A 17,105-nucleotide genomic window follows, 5' to 3' on the forward strand; every position below is an offset into this window, starting at 1 on the left:
ACATCCTTGGGAACAGCAGGATCAAACAACTGAGTTTTTGAGTCAACTTTGCAGGTTTTACAGGTAGCTTTGAGAGGAGCGAACAAAATTATTTCAGATTGAGTGTTTTAACTACTTTCGATACCATAACTGATGCATTTTAGCTTTTCAGGAGATATGACCTCTCATGGCAGCAATCGGAACTGTTTATGGATGTGCCAAATGGAGTAATTTCCTTGGCAGACTACCCATGTATGAAAACAGGGCATCTCATTCAACTCAATATACAGAGAACCTGAACCATGCACCACAGGAAGGCAACATGCTGGTTTAGGAAAGGCTTGCAAAATCTTTACCTTATATTTGCCATATAGTTATTCGTGTCTGATGTAACAAAATAGCCCCCCCCGCCCCCCCAGGATTTTCTGTCACTAGTGCATATGGCTTGTTCTGCTTTACAGCTAATGATTTTGTATTAATTCCCCTTTCCTACTGTTTCTGAGTACTGAACAACAGGAGGAAGCAGGCACTGAGAATAGCTTGCATTTCTTAGATTTCCAGAGGAATTCCATATTGCAGCTTGAGGAAGGTGTTCAAATAAAGTTGCACCTAGATGAAGTTCACAGGTTTAATGGAACTTTTGACCTCCTGTCCCAGATGCGTTTTTCTCATTGAGTTTAATATTTGGTTAGGAACATTCCAGCGTTGTTAAATGACAGGTTTTGATTTTTTTTTTTTTCTTCTAATGATTTATTCCTACCTGCATCCTCTGAAACAGATCTTGAGTATTCTGAAGTGACAGAAGTGATAGACTTCATCCTGGCTTATTTTTTTCATCCAGCAGTCAGATGAGAAATTTAGAAATAGCACACTGAAGCCAATGTAACCACTTACTGCCTTCAATGTATATTGATCTTCAATGTGAAGGAAGACAGACTGCCTAATCTTTTAGTCATACCCTTATTTACAGAACTGTTATTTAGAGCAAAAACGCAGGTGATGATTTTACTGTTAAAGCTTTATTTCACTTCAGTTGCTATCAAATAGCTGTGAAGGTATTCTCAAAACATCTGCTTAAATGTAGCTCTTGCAGACTTCAATAGCATCACTTTCATCTCCATCTCCTCCTGTCCTTTCCCCTTGTACTGCCCCCAGAATGGTTTTTATTTGGTGCTGCAGCCTCAACTCCAACAGGACAACTAAGTGATCATGGTCATGACTCAAGCCCACTTTTAATAAACGATCTCCCAGCCCACTTGCAATGTCTCATACCCAAAGCTGAAAAGAGAAAAGTCCTGCATCCACACAGCCCTAACCAGTGTTGAACATAGGTCTCCATCTGCAATTTCTGGGGCTCATCAAGTCCATGGCTGTGAGTGACAGCTGCGGTGGCTTACAAGCTCCTGCTGCTAGTTTATTGATTTGTTGAGACTGAATAAGGGGAAGCCAATGTATGTTTTAATGCTTTGAGGACTGGCTTTTGGTTTGTGCTTTTAGTGGAAAAATGCTGTAAACTGAAGCAGACACTGCTGCTTCAAGGAAAAGCTGTGATTGGAAGAGACAGAGCACAGCCCATCCTGTCTTCTACCCATGATGCTTCTGTTCCACAGCAATGGAAATACTACAAAGCAATACAGTCCATATGCATGAGTGAACGCAAAGAACATGTTGGTACTTAATATTTACTGTACAGGTTGCTGATAAAACCTAATGGTTATATAAGGAAAGCGACAACACTTACATTCCTCTTTAGGTAGGAATTAGGAGTTACCTGTAACTTTTTCGATCAAGCATCTGTTAACACTTAAGATCTGTATCTGGAAATACGTATCTTATACTTACACACCTAAATCAAACGATTGACTACCTTCCTTTCACTACTGGGGTAATAATACTAGTGTTTGTAAAGGCTCACTTACTCCAGTTTCCTCCTTGAACCTGAAGAAGATCCACCACCAGTACAGGAGTTGGAACTAAGTTATTTCAAAAAGCTCCCTGCATCCTTTTGATATCATATATGCAACAAAGAAATGATGTTACACTACCACTAACACTGCATCCCTACAGGCAGCCAAACAGCGCTGTAACACATTTTGCACAAACTCTATGCAAACTGGAATCCTCATTACCCCAGAAGAAATAAAGCAGTGATACATGCGGATTTTCAGTTGATAAAGCAACAAAATATCACAATGCATTACCCATGTTTTAGCTTTTTTATTTTAGAAAGTGAACATATCCATTAAAAAAGAAAATGCATGGAGTTAAAAAAAGTAAACATAAAACTAATGACAAATTTGCAATAACATAAAATAATTTTACCTAGTGAGTCCCAACAATCATTAAATATACTTCCACCATAGAGAAGTTTTACTTCATTATATTACCAGTCTCTTGATTAGGTACACAAGACAACACTTTCCAGTAATTACCTAGTCATTAGAAGGATCAACTTCAGGAATCACTGAATAATAAAATACATAATGGACAAATATTTTCATACCACCTGGGAGGCAACCTAATATACATATGTCAACAAGGTACATCTTTGTGAGGTATTACAGTACATGGGAACCATTCCCTTTGCTTTCTAATGAATAAATTCTCCTGTCAGCAGCTCCACCAGCAAGTCAGCCACAGACTCTGTTGCCAGTTTCCAAACCCCAGCAACTGCCCTCAGAGATTTTCCTTCTGTAACAGATTACACAAGTCAGGATGAATGAAGATGTGAGTCAAGAAAACAGATGCTGAAAATGGGGAGGCTGAAAAGGTCATCTACTCTTCCAGATGAGCACTAGATTTCAAATCAGAAGCTCCAGCTTCTCAAGAACATATAATACCTCCCCTAGACTGAGCTTTGCCATGTGTGGTGAAGTGAAAGCATGGGGCAAGATAACTCCAAAAATAAATAAAGTCATTTCCAAAATAAGGAAATCTCCTCTCATATTTAACCGAAGTACACTACAAAAATCTTAAGACACAGCTGCTCCAATTTAACCCATCTGTAGTATTAAACAGACGGAGGAGAGGAAGTATCGGAGTAGTTTTGCCCATGCAGTCCTCAAGATGAGTATATTTGTCCTAGACCTAAACTAAAAGAAAATATCTTCCTAGCACTCTTGCATTGCCATCTCCAAAGAAATCTCTCTCCCCATTTCAAAAAAAAAAAAGGAGCTTTTACACATCTGCTCCACCATTGTCCTTTCCAGGACAGCCAACAAATAAATGCTGGAGGTGTTCCATCCCAAGCTTGCAGACTTTTACACTATACTCCAGAACAGCTCTCTCAGACCCCTGGGCCTGGGTTAACCAGAACTTGGCAGCAGAGGACCCCAACTCCACAGGCTCTCAAGAGCCTGGCAGGATTTCCTGCTTGAAGGTTGCTAAGACAGACAGACTGGGTTCGAAGATGATGAACTCCTAAGAGTTAGCCCACCATTCAAATTATTTAGGAAGGAACTAAGAGGAAAAAAAATATTTTTAGAAATATTCACGTTCTGTGCAAAGGAACTTACCTGCTTTTTCATATGTGCTATACAACTGGTTTTTCACTGTCTTGTTTTTCTTCAGAGTCTTCGTCAGATCCTGCAAAGGAAGACAAGAATGCTATTAGATCAGTTGAGAGAAGAAGAAAAAGAGGAAAAAAGGGAAATAAGGGGGGGAAAAGAAGGAAGGGAGGAAAAGAAGGGGAAAAAAGAGACCACCACTGGTAATGGTTTATCAAAAGGCAATTCAAAGCAACTATTTCCCATAAAAATATTTACTTTTTATTTTAGATTTCTTACCTTTTCAGATGTTTCACAATGAAGGGTTTTTTCAAGTTATCAAACCCAAAACCCAGCACTGGGATCATTCTTGGAATACTTACCCTGCCAATGGACTCAGTTAGCAAGTGCTTCAAGTTTTCATTACAACACACTCAGGACAATCAACTCCACATCTGCCCACTGACAAGCAGAGTTTTCCCACTTGTCACATCCTGCCCTTTGGAAGACAACTTCAGAAGACACTTTCACAGCAGCCAGAAATACTGCTTTACAAATTAATAATTTCTGTATCTAGTGTTCTGGCAAGAGATTCTCTCACCCTAAGCCAGAAAACAAACAGCTACCTCTGCCTCTCCCTGCCCAGTCCTCTTCTCGTGCCCTGCCTGCTCTCAGGTCTCTGCTGCGACAAAGCCCTGGAAGGCCCCAAAAAGAAAGCTTAGCTTGTCACAGGGCTACATGCCCAGAGACAGCTCCTGCTGGAGGCATGGCTTTGCAGGAAGGTGTCTTGATGGATCAGTCGTTTCAGAGAGAGCACGAAGATACCAAGCAAGCAGGGTGAGCAGTGCTGACCCACAGTTCTGGAGATCCAACCCAAGCCACAGATGTGTCTACCCACATCTGAGGTGGCGGTCAGTCCTCGCGGCAGTCAGCCCTTGTCAGGGACAACTGAGGAAATTACCAGCCCATGCAATTCACCATACATGTCTTGGGCAGTTTAAATGAGACTCCCATGGGGGAAAAAGAAGAAGGGTGAGTAAAGAACTGTCTTTCATAAAATGCCTGGGAGACTTACTTGGGCTTTTGCCATCAATTTAAAGGTGAACTATGGACCCACAGTCCCTCTCACAAAGAAGTAAACAAAGAAAGGCAAAGGTGTTAAGTGGGTTTTTTGGCCCAGCTACTCTGAAGTCCTTTCCTCTCTTGGAACAGTGTACCTGTCTTTCATTCTGAAGCTCAAATTGTACAGAAACTGTAGAAATTTACTCTCTCCAGGCTGATTTTCCACTTGCTACCTCCAGAGGGATTACTTCGCAACCAAGTCTAATGTTGAAGATGAAGGATGAAACCCATATAAAGAAATGAATGGAAAAGGGTATGGCCCTGGACATGTGCATCTTCAAGGAAGACATAAAAAGATAAATACGCTGAAAATTCCAACAGAGCTTGTTTTAAAGGTCACCTCCTGACAGCAAAGATTTGTTTTTAGACATGTTGCCACGTCAGCAGAGGGGTTTATTCCCCTCTGCATGATGATGGGGAACAGTTTATCTCCAAATATTTTTCCAATCAATATGTAAGGCATATTGACCAAAAATTGCTCTCTTAGAACAATCCATAGTTTGTCTTATCTGAAAGAAATGCAGAATTTTGAAGAAAATATTTTTAATTGTGAGCTATTTTTACTGTACATCGTCTAACAGTTTCAGATACTTTGTGACTACCAGTGCATGTGTTTTAAGTTCAAATATATTCATTTGACTGTTTCTTTTGCTTCTTATACCCATAAAGGGTGCTTAAACAAATTTACTTGGCAGTTAGGGCAGACTAGAAGGCACGTCAGCTGTTACTGAAACCCAGCTCACAAGCAGCCATTTGGTAAGCTGAAAGCAATGGCACAGTCATATACCCGTAGTTACCGCACACATGCTGAGGCACGATAGCTCACTGCACATGCGACACTGACCCAGCCAAACTGCCAAAGAAAACATGTTAGCTTCACTTATACTTCCTCTCACACTGTATATTCTATTGCGAAAAAAAATCCCAGGCTGAATCCAGTATAGTACTTCCAACCATTACTCCTCAAGACAGCCTCACAGCTTTAACTAAAATACATTCTCACTTTGAATCATTAGTTATACTTGATGTTGTCTTAATTCTTTGTCATCCCTAGATGGAGCTCTAAGTCATTCATTACGCCAAGATGTTCAGCAACCACAGCCAGCCATTAAACTGAGAAATATCACCAACATGTATAACTGACTCTATAATGTAAGATAGGCAAACACATCTGTAGCACTTAGCAGATATTAATATTTTAAATATATTGCATAATACAGCACAGCTTTACAGAAGAGGTTTAATTTTAGGGTAGAAAGACTGACATAGGATTTGGGGGTTCACACTGTGTCCTCAAATAACTCAAATCCACTCAACCCATAAAGAAATTACTCATTTCCTTGAAATGCCTACAAACACATTCTTAAATCTTGCAGTACTTCCTTTTTTTTTTTTTTTTTGGCTTACTTGGCTCATACCTCAACTAGAACAAAGCATGGGATATGCAGAGTTAAGATGTAATTAACACTCGCCCTCAGTTTAATATACCCACATGGCCAGCCTTTTATACAGAGAGGGCTTTTTCTTTTTGTTATGAGAAAGGAAAAGAGCCTCTGATTGAAATTACAGTTTGCTTTAGAGCAGTTTCAGGTTCACTGCCTACCCTAAGATACTGTAAAGCTCCAAGTTTAGGCTGGATTACACAGTGCATTGCTGCAGAATCCTGCTAGCAGGTAAGAGATCACAGAATATCTCAAGTTGGAAGGGACCCATAATAACTGCCTCCTTTCAGTTGCAGTACCATTTTCTTTCAGACTTAGCTTGTTTTTAACACCTTCGGGGCATGTCAGAAGCCCCACTAACTATGTGTATTGTAATTCATCCGATCGATAGTAACTAAACTGAATAAAAAAGAATCTTTTATTTTAGGATTGTAAAGTACGGTTTTCATTTAAAAAGGAAAATATATTTTTTTTCCTTTCACCTTACCCTCCGAAGGGGGTGAAATATGCAGGAGTTTAATGTCAACACGAAAAATCATTCACTATGCAAACATAAGTACCTGCTACAGATTCAGGAGGAGAATAGAACTGCCCATCAGAGAGGATTCCTGGGTGAAGAAGAGCTGCTCGTTCAGAAGCATCCTGTGCTATCAAAAATCCTAAAAGGAAAAGAACAAAAAAACAAATCCTCAGTGCTATCACATAGCATCTTAAAGATCAAGTACTGATGAAGAATATTAAACATTGATTTATATTAGTATTCCTAACAAGTTACTTCTATAAATAAATATCTCAGATGTTAATTTAACATTTATGTCTTCTATATAACTTCAGGCAGCTAAGGAGACACACTCTAACACAAAAGAGGTACTGTACACATGAATTAAGGAATCTTTCCTTCTATGTGTGACTGCATGATTAGGATGCCAGATGTAAATTCATCAATATTCACTGGCTACCTAAAACCCTGAAATATATTCTTAATGATCAGTGAGCTGCCACGCATAACCAAATAAATTATTTTCTCACTTTGCCACTGTAAGAATCCTCATTAATGGCTTGCTTTCACCTATCTACCTCAACAGAGCTAGTTACTGCAACCTTCAACTACTTTTGGCACAATTTCATCTAAAATCAGGAAAATATTTTGGAGATGACATGGGGCTATTCTGGTGTGTTTAATACAGGACAAAACACAAAAGGAGTTGGGAGAGCAGCTAATTCATCTCATCCTTACTGCCATCAACAGGTCTTCTGATAATAACAGGGCAAAGACGGCATTTTAGGTCAACATAAGGCTATTGAACTTCCACCCTTTATTCTCTCCCACATGAAGACTGATGGGGAGGAAAAGAAAAAAGAAAACCTTGATGTTTTACTCTGAATTTCTCCTGTGAATCAGGAGAGCTATCTGAGGTAGCCAGCAGTTATTAAAAAAAATCTCTTTCCAACTCAAACTATTATTTCTACATACCAATTTATCTTATTAACCAGTTTGAAGTCTCCAAAGGAGACATCTATTTTACTTATTTTTCTACTCTGTCCAAAAGAGGAAGGTCAGTCTCCATACTTAACAATGAGTCACAAGATACTAGAAGACACATAATGGTTGGATTTTAGCTTTAAATCCTGCTCACAGATGGAAACTTTTAGAGCTGGAAATCTTCTTCAGTGGAAAGACAGTTTTGCTCTATTTTCTTTTTTCTTTTTTTTTTTTAAAGTTACAGGCAGAACATCTGCAAATTATGAGCACTGTTGCATTAGGCAGAAGATTGCTGTGGTAGCTTTTTTTTGGTTGGTTGGGTGTTTTTTAAAAAAAAAACAGTAAGATGGAAAAAAGTCAGCTTCCACTCCCACTAGAGATAGGAGAGAAAAAATACCTGGTCAAAAAGCAAAAACTATCCGTTTTCATTATGTACCTCAGATTTAAAAGCAAATAAGGCACTATGTAAGTACCACCACCCAAAACAATCCAAACGTGCCTATCATTTGTCTGACTTAATTGCTTAAAATCAGCATTTTCCAGTGAAACCCCATCTTTTTTGGAAATATGCAGAGTTCAACTAAAAAGCATATATATCTAAATAAATACCATCTATTTCAAGCTCAGTAGGAATGAAGAAAAAGAAAGTCCCATTGAATCCCACAGGGATTTAGCAATAATATCTCCATTTTATGAATATGATCATCAAGTATTTACATGTGTATGCATCAAATACTTTCTTTGTCTATGAATATTCAGCAAAAAAAAAATGCAAAAGTCTCTGAACTGGATAGATTTCCTATCTGTTGAGATAAAAGTATGATGCAGCTGTATTTCCTCAGCCCCTCAAAAGAGGAAAAAAAAAAGTTACCCCCTTTCTCTAGGCAAAATCCAATGTACTCATTGAACCAACTTCTTTCTTGGAGCGGTGGAAAAGAACAGGGAAGGGATCAAAGTAGAAAGATTGCATTTCAGAGCACTAAAAAAATAGAATCATAGAATCATCTAGGTTGGAAAAGACCTTTAAGATCATCCAGTCCAACCATTAACCTACACTACACCAAGCCCACTCTAGACTAATCAAGGATAGACCAGACTAAACCATATCCCGAAGTGCCACATCTACCCGTTTTTTAAACGCCTCCAGGGATGGTGACTCCACCACCTCTCTGGGCAGCCTGTTCCAATGCCTGACCACCCTTTCCGTAAAGAAATTTTTCCTAATTTCCAACCTAAACCTCCCCTGGCGCAGCTTAAGCCCATTTCCTCTTGTCCTATCGCTAGCTACTTGGGAGAAGAGACCAACACCCACCTCACTACAACCTCCTTTCAGGTAGTTGTAGAGAGCGATAAGGTCTCCCCTCAGCCTCCTCTTTTCCAGGCTAAACAAATAGAGGCATCCATGCCCATGTAAAGTTTTGGTTTTTACCTAACAGGCAAACATGCCCTTCCAACAGAGTTTCAGACTGTATTTCAGGTAATGATGCACAAGTAACAGGTTCGCTGTATAATTACCTTCCGGCTGTTGAAACTAACGAAACATCTGTAGCAGAAATCTATGCTTTCTTTTCCTCACTGTTCAAGCAATATTCTCTTTCAACTAAATCAATGGGTCTCCTCCACTTAGTTGAATACATCAAGTGTCAGATGACCTGCTGCCTCATCATGAAGAAGCTGAAATTCATACTTGCTCTGGTCTTATTCTGGCTGTGCATGAAGCAGACTCTCCACAATACTACTTCGCTTTCCCTTTTCCACCTCAAAAGAAGAGTTATTGACACTGAGTTAGCTATTGTGTCTACTATTCCTAAAGGAGGAACCAGACACTTATTCTATGCGCTACTCAGAAAATAAAATTTTACAAGCCCAAATCAGTAAAATTTTCATGACTTAAGCATACAAAATTACATACATTCCTAAGTGCTTAACAAATTGCTGATCTGGCCCTTGTAACTTTTAACTTTGCCTCCCTAAATGAATTAAAAACCCACTTCTTTGAAGGCATATGTTCCTTTCCAGAAAAAGAAAAATCATGTCATATGATTTAATTTTTCCCACAGCTCTTTAGATTTTGAGAAGCTGAAAAAAGCATTCTTCTGCCAGATAACATGGGATCAAATGTTGCCAACTGCCACAATTGCGGGGAAATATCAAAAGCTTACTGTTTTCTTCTTCAGCTTCTTGCGGTAACACTTTAAAGTCCAAGAACCAAGTTTCAATCCAGGCAAGTATGAAGGATATGATGGGCAGCACGTAGCCAAAAGCACCCTGTGAGAACAGCTTGAAGGAAACAAAAACATACAACATTATAGAAATTACCCTGAAGAATCTTGCTTTCAAGAAAACAACAAAGTAAACCAAACATTTGATTAGAATATATACCTGTGAAATAATTACTTTTGCTAATAAAAAGGCACTGGTCACTGCTGTTGTAAACTGAAAGAGACAGGGTAAGAACAGTTAAGACTAATAAATGGATTTACTTTCTCATTTCTGCCATTATCTATCAGTTGCAACTTTAAATATTTACCAACAACAGCAAGATCGTAGATTAATAAAACTTAACAAGTATGACAGAATTAACTTAAAGTGTTATTAAAAAAAGCTCCTTAATAAAGATAACTTTTAATACAGACATCTCCAAATGTTGATTTCCACACAGCAGATAGGTAGTTTAGATGCTACGCAGATGCTGAGTTATATAAACTGTAATCTTACTGTATAATGAAGATGCAGTATTTTATTCATCAAGTCCCTTAAAAAAAGAAAAAAATCTATCTATGTATTTGGGAAAAAGCAAACAGCAATGGCTCCCAATGCTTTCACTACCATCCAAATCAAAAGATCCATTTCAAGTAAGAGAACATCTTTGCAGGAGCAAATTTGAATTAATATCTTAATTCACATACTGATGTTGTGAAAAATGAATCACTCTGAAGACTTGATACTCCCTGACATATTGACATATTTAAAAAATGGCAGGCTGCATAAAATGTCTGAAAAAAACCAAAAACAATCAGTGGACAAGGACTGTTCACTTAAGCAAGGCTTCTAACTCTTATTAGTGCATTTGGGTCCAGCAGTTCTTTAAATAATAGCAGAAGCTAACTAGCTTCTGGTAAGGACAAGTAGGATTTTAAGATTAATGGCTTCTGCAAAACCTTCAGTGAAGCTTTATATATCTAATTGCTTACTACCATGACAGGTTCACTCTCACCACCTCACAAATGTCAGGATGTCATTGGAAGAAATAGTCTAAAGCTACACAACTAAGGGTAAGGGATTTTCAGAGGCATGCACTTAAAAATAAACACAATCAGAGCAGCAGTTACTATTATGTATGTGTTTGTGCCATGCTAATAACACAATTTCAAAAAAATCATGGCATGTAATCTCAGACTACTAAACAAACTGCATGCTACTCACTTGAAGAAAGTTATACATGAACACATTCTACATGCACCTAGCACACTGTAAGGGAAAAAAAGTCTAAGATTTACAATGCACTAAGCCAGCAATATGCCTATTGTATTACAATCTACAGTACTGACTGGTGGAAGTATGAATTTGTCATCAAGTTTTACATTCTTTCTCATCCACACAGTACAGCTGCATTAAAGATATTTGCTCCAATCCACTGTGATTGCCTACAGTTCTGAAGAACTTCCTTTCCAAGAAGGGATGCATATTCAACGTTTTGCATTGGAGCATGAAACAATACAGGTGCTAGTGCTCAATGGGTGGCACCTAAAACTCTAAAGAGCTAAGAATGTGGGAGTTAATGGACAGCTGGATCTCTGGTATAATAATGTCAATTCTTCTTTTTTGAATGCAGTCCACTATTTCAAATGCAAATGTATTTCAAACATTAATTAACAAGTCAGAGGTAGCAAGCAGTTACGACTAGCCATCCATACTGGATTCAAAATAAGTCTTCAATTTGTATTAACATGAGATCTAATAAGGACCACACCCACTGTGCTATTAAATTCTTGTCTTTAGGCTGAAAATCTTCCAGAACAGAAGTCTTTAATCTGTTACTGTACAGCGAATTTTTATATATAGCATCAAGATGATTCTTAACATACAAGCGTTAAGAGACATCTAAAATTTTGTCTGTTTGATCCATTCTAGTTAAAACTCCATTATGCTTGGCCACTACTCACAGCTATTGCCCACCAATGGCGCAGTCTGCACATTGCATATGCAAGTATTAACACCTTAAATCGAAAGACTGCCAGTAGCTATAGAGAAAGGAAAAAAATATTTGTTGGTTAATTCAGAACACAGAAGAACCACAAGATTCTCAGCTCACTGAAAATACTAACTGCTTACAAAACAACTTAAAACAACATAATCTAAGTTCTGTTACTGAGAAACAAATTTGAATGTGTGCTTATAAAACAGAAAGAGAACATAACTTCCCATTTGTAAAGCAAATGGCACCACTCACATGCCTACATAGGCTCACATATGCAAGCATGTGCACTTCCACAAGTAAGTTAGAAACATAAGAAAGCTACACAAAGTATGCTCGTCATCATTTTACCTGACTGGAATCTAAGCAGTTAAATCTAGATGCAGTTAATCCAGCAAATACCTTGAGAATCACTGTGCATCTCACTGATCTTAGTGGTACGCTACTGCACATGAATATCATTAAAAACTGTAAAGACTTCACAAATGCAACCAGAAAATGTGAAGAATTTTTAAGAACAATTTTCTACTTACTACATTTTTAGTATTTATTAAAACATTAACATTGCAAGAATCAATTACTCTTTGTGGAGATGCCTGCAATAGCAAGCCATTCCAAATATTTTGCAGTAAAGAAAGCTAAGTTACAGTATTTCTGTGCCAGAAAATAAAATCAATAGCAGACAGACGAGATTTCTGAATCAGGGACTCTAAAACCCTCAATTTCCCTATTTATTCTTTGATACTAGATTGCCTCCAACTTGTTTTGAAAGATGTGTTCAGAATCTAAAAAATGTGAAACAAAATGAGAAGAAATCCTGTATAAGCCCACAAATCATTTTGCAGAATTCAATGACTTAGTCCCTTCGCAGAGAATAAAAGTCTATTATTTGCATCACATGTTTTTAACCCTTGGTTCAACTACAGGGCGAAATAGTTTCCAGAACATCCACGTTTACCGATAACATTTTTTGCTTTCTGCAGTAAGGTATATCATGGAGAACCTGCCAGCAAAATAATGAGAGAGAAAGGAAGCAGCATAGCTTGCTAGCTTATGAAATTTTTGTATCTGGTGCCTCATTCCATTTGACACAGCAAATGGTCCAAATGCAGAAAACAAGGATGGGTTTTACACCGGTTTCAAAGAGAGATTCTGGATATAGTTATCAATAATAAAAGACTGATACCAAACCAACTCATTTCTACCTGGCAGACAAGATCTGGTAGAATTAATGATCTTGCAAAAACATGAGGCTCTTCAGAAGAACCATAAAGAAACAGCTTTTACTTCGAGATCAGTAATTTGGTCCATGCAGTGCAAAATGCATTGCAACTACAGAACTACAGTGTTGCTGAAAGACATTGAGAAATTTCCTAATGCAGTAGAGTTCCTCCCATGTGCCTAAGATGCTTATACATAGTAAAGGAGAATCATACTTCATTTAATCTGTTTTTAGTACAATGGTAAAAAAAACCCTATTTGAGTTAAAACATAGAAATCTGAAAAAAACCTGACCTATACATTCCAACCTTGGAACAAGTCTCCTCACTGCAACTGACTTATTTCTGTGGAAGGACAAAAGCATCGGTTTAAACAAAATATTTTACAGCTGGAGGACTACTGGTCTTGTCCTCTTCATGAATTATCTTTATGTTACATCAGTTTCACATTCTTGACTGAGTCTTTCATCTGCTTTTCTGCACCCCCCAAAGCCGAAGATGTAATTTAAGTGTGTCTAAGCAACTCCATCCACAGGCTGCATGAGCCTGCTGCCAAAGCAGGACTGGGCAACCGCTAGACTGGTGAAATTTCGCACAAGTCCTTCCGGTTTAAATTATCCAGAAAGATCAACCCTTTCCCAGGACTCAAACTAGGGAACATCTGTGGGAGGAGGAACATGGGAAAATGAAACTTTTGCTGCTTTTTTTCCTTTTTTTTTTTTTTCAAAGAACACTTACAAATATATCAAAATATGAAGAAGAGTAGTCATATTGTAGGACTTCTTTCTCTAAGGTAGTCTCAATGCCTCCTTTTACCTACAAAGAAACAACAACACACACAGCTTTAGACCAGAAGTTACTGAACCCAAAATACACACAAATCTGAAGGGTGAAATAAATAGTTCCCCACTGATGTACAAAAGATCATTAAACTAAGTATAGAGGACATATATGCTAAGAATGTCAATTTCAAGATTAGTGTCCTTATTTGGTTTTCATGACTATATGCAATTTTCAAAGTGAAAACGTTTAGCATTATCATCTGGCCTATGCAAGCTACATTTCAGACTGTCCCAAAATAAAAGCAAACAGGTTGTTGAGAGAAGAAGAAATGATTAAATGTAAGGTCTGTTACACAAATTCACACAGCATTTTATGTCTCATAAGGAGTATCAAAACAGCTGATCAAAAAGCCACCCAGAAACAAGCTCTAGTTAGGCACATATTAGCAAATAGGAAACAAAACAGTAACTGAATTCATACTCTGGATCTTTTCCTTATCAGCATACATAGTATTTAAGAGAGCTGAGCAAAAAAAAAAACACTGTAAAAACCACAGAAGCTGCAACTATTAGACCATTCTCCCACAAATAACTAACGCCCAAGTTTAATTATTTCGTTTGCTTGATGGGGATTCAAAATTACATCTTCCTTAGCCACTGTGTTTCTTTCCAGTGGAAGGATTCGTCACTTTCCTGTTCAAACTGGGTTAGTAAGAAAATCATTTAGGATGTATTGGGTCAGAGAGTGAGAGGAGTATATATCTTACTTGGCAGCGAAAAACCTTAGTGTCCATATCCTATTGTTTTTAATATTAAATTCAATAATTAAGCACTGCATGAAATAGTTATGTAAAGCACTGGAAAACGACACCAACAGAAGGCTTTAATATTGAGTTTGACCACTGTTACCCTTTTAAAGAAAGGTGGTACCAAAGCACACCAACAACATATGCTCACCATCTTGAAGCAATGCAGTCTAGACACTTCCACGCTTTTCCCAACGATACTGCTAGACAGTGTTTTCCCAAGACTATTCACTCCAACTCCAAATTTCTCCTATTTCTTCTCCTCTCCCTCCCCTCTATGGCTACCTGGAAAATAATTTTCTAAATATAGCTTCCCCTCTGTTGCTCTACTGCATCAGGTGTGGTCACCTGTTTCCAGCGTAAATAAGGAAGATCAACTTCCCCCCTTCCACGCTGTTCACTGCGTGGCTGCATGAGCACCATGTTAACGTAAGGATGAACAGAGAACCATGACAGCCTTGATTTATGGTTTGCTCAAACTGCCATGAAGCTACTCCTTGAAGTGTTTAAAAATAAATTATGCCTAAGCACACTGGATAACGGCAACAAAGGGAAAACAATACTTACAGGAACTCTGGCAGCAATTCTGAAGTCCCATTACTTACGTACCAGCGATGGACAGTCCTAATGCAGTGCTATTGACTTCCCAATGAACAAAACTTAATTTAAAAACAGAACAAAAAAACCTAACCGTACATCAGATCCCAGATATCAAATGATGGCTTCTAATATTATGACTTCCAAAGACAAAAAACTGTTTTTCATTCTTGCTGACATTTGGCAGTATACGACTCTGGTTCATAATAGGTTCTCGTTAAAACAAAGCTTTTCACAAAGAAAACTGCTAGGATCTTGAGGTCCCTTAATGCTGCAGCATTCAAAATGAAACACCATGAGTTGGTAGCATTTTCTATACAGAGGCTTAAATATTCTGAGCGCGCTAATATGAAAATCTGTACTCTGAATCCCTGACAAGAGATACAAACCCAGGCTCTGCTCCTCTTTGTTGAACAAACTGTTGAGAAACTGGCCTAAAAAAAGAAATGCATCAGAACACGATGCTGCTTTTCTGAGATAAGCTGACTTTCCGCAGCAGATACAACAGTCTTTCTACCTACAGAGATAACAGAAGTCCAGTCCCAAAATTACAGCATTCAGGCAAGCAAAGTCTGCCTTCTCAAATTAAATCGGAAAGCATATTTTTCACTCTATCAATGAACTACTTGAACAGTCAGCTCCTGAAACTTCATAATGTCGATCAATAACCAAGGTTATTTATCTTGTAAAGGAATGCTGACAAAAAATGTTGACTGAAGATCTTTCTTGTCTAGAAAAAGGATTCCTCCCATTTTTCCTGTGTGTCCGTTCTTAAATGCATACTTTAGATTATAGCTTAAAACCCAGCTTAAGAACTGGGATGCTACTTATGAAACGATAACAAATCAGCTACCCTGCTGCTTTTTGGAAATTTCAGAACTGCCTCGTTTTCCAAATTACAAATGCTGGAGTTAAAAGGTGGCAACTGTGGGAGTTTACGCTGTTTAAATGCACCCTGCCACACAAAGTAGAGCATACTAAATTTGTCTCAAAGAAAATACATCACAGCAAAAGAAAGGTTTTGGCCATTGGAAGTCTTTCCAGGGACTAACAGCTCAGTGAAGTATCAGTAAGTTACTCAGAAGGCAAACTCTCGAATCCTGTTAAAACTCACACTTCTTGCCAAATTCAAAGACGTACAGTAGCATTTTTGTTTACTTGCTGCCTGAAAAGTTCACTGGATTTCCAATGGTTTCTTCAGCACGGTTCACAGACTACAGGAACATCAAAAGGTTTAATGATAAGAAGATAATAAACCATGTATCCTAATGACTAAAAGTAGATGCAGTTGAGTACATACCATGTTCATGAAAGCTTAAAAGTAAGAAGCTGCTTTAATTTAAATAGATGTAAATAGCATATAATTTGGGATAGAAAAGAGCAACTTATTAACCACTCCTGAAGTGAATAAATAAATTGAAGTCTAAGTGTACTGAAAAGACAACTCACATTTAATTCTATTATCCACAGCAAGGTTATGAATAAGAGATCAAATGTAACAAACAAACAGAAAGTCCTTCTGACATCAGATATGCCTTTCTTCTCTCTGCCTTCATATGACTCAATCCTTGCCATCAGCTGTGCTGGGTTGATGGAGTGGACATCCCGCAAGGAAGGACAGGATTCCACACTGCTACTGTGAGCATTTTCTGCATCACCTGGCACCCGATTCATCCTGCGTTTGCTTAGAGTGGTCTTCTTCCAGTTTCACCATCACTAGAAGGCTCATCCATATAGGAAGAAGTTCTAAATAAACAAACAAAACCAAAACACATTAGTCACCAAAACGCCAGAATTCCAGTAGGTAATTTCATCTTACCACGTCAGTTCCCTTTTTGCTAAACTGACAACTAAGAGAATTTGGCAAGTAGGCTCTAAAAATTGTTTCTAAAATATGATATATCTAGGCTGTCTTCATCTCTCAGAGGATTTGTGAAACAAGAGAATTAATGTTCAGTTACACTGGTGGGAATAAGGGAGCACTGTCTAGA

The 17,105-nt window shown here is 38.1% G+C and overlaps 1 protein-coding gene across 2 annotated transcripts; it reads right to left on the reverse strand.

Annotated features, from left to right (window-relative positions):
* Nucleotides 1-3,503: 3,503 nt before the first annotated feature.
* STARD3NL (STARD3 N-terminal like) lies at nt 3,504-16,788 on the reverse strand. Of its 2 annotated transcripts, XM_009492585.2 has the most exons (7): nt 16,564-16,788; nt 13,668-13,745; nt 11,678-11,755; nt 9,894-9,947; nt 9,674-9,791; nt 6,589-6,687; nt 3,504-3,564 (listed from the first exon to the last, which is right to left on the reverse strand). In XM_009492585.2, the coding sequence occupies exons 1-7, from the start codon at nt 16,786-16,788 to the stop codon at nt 3,512-3,514; spliced, it is 705 nt and encodes a 234-aa protein (XP_009490860.1). In that variant the 3' UTR covers nt 3,504-3,511. The 2 variants fall into 2 exon arrangements, with proteins under 2 accessions (XP_009490860.1, XP_075562256.1); XM_075706141.1 differs by lacking the exon at nt 9,894-9,947.
* Nucleotides 16,789-17,105: the final 317 nt, after the last annotated feature.

This window comes from Pelecanus crispus, chromosome 2 (assembly GCF_030463565.1).
Source record: "Pelecanus crispus isolate bPelCri1 chromosome 2, bPelCri1.pri, whole genome shotgun sequence".
NCBI classification, from domain to species: Eukaryota; Metazoa; Chordata; class Aves; order Pelecaniformes; family Pelecanidae; genus Pelecanus; species Pelecanus crispus.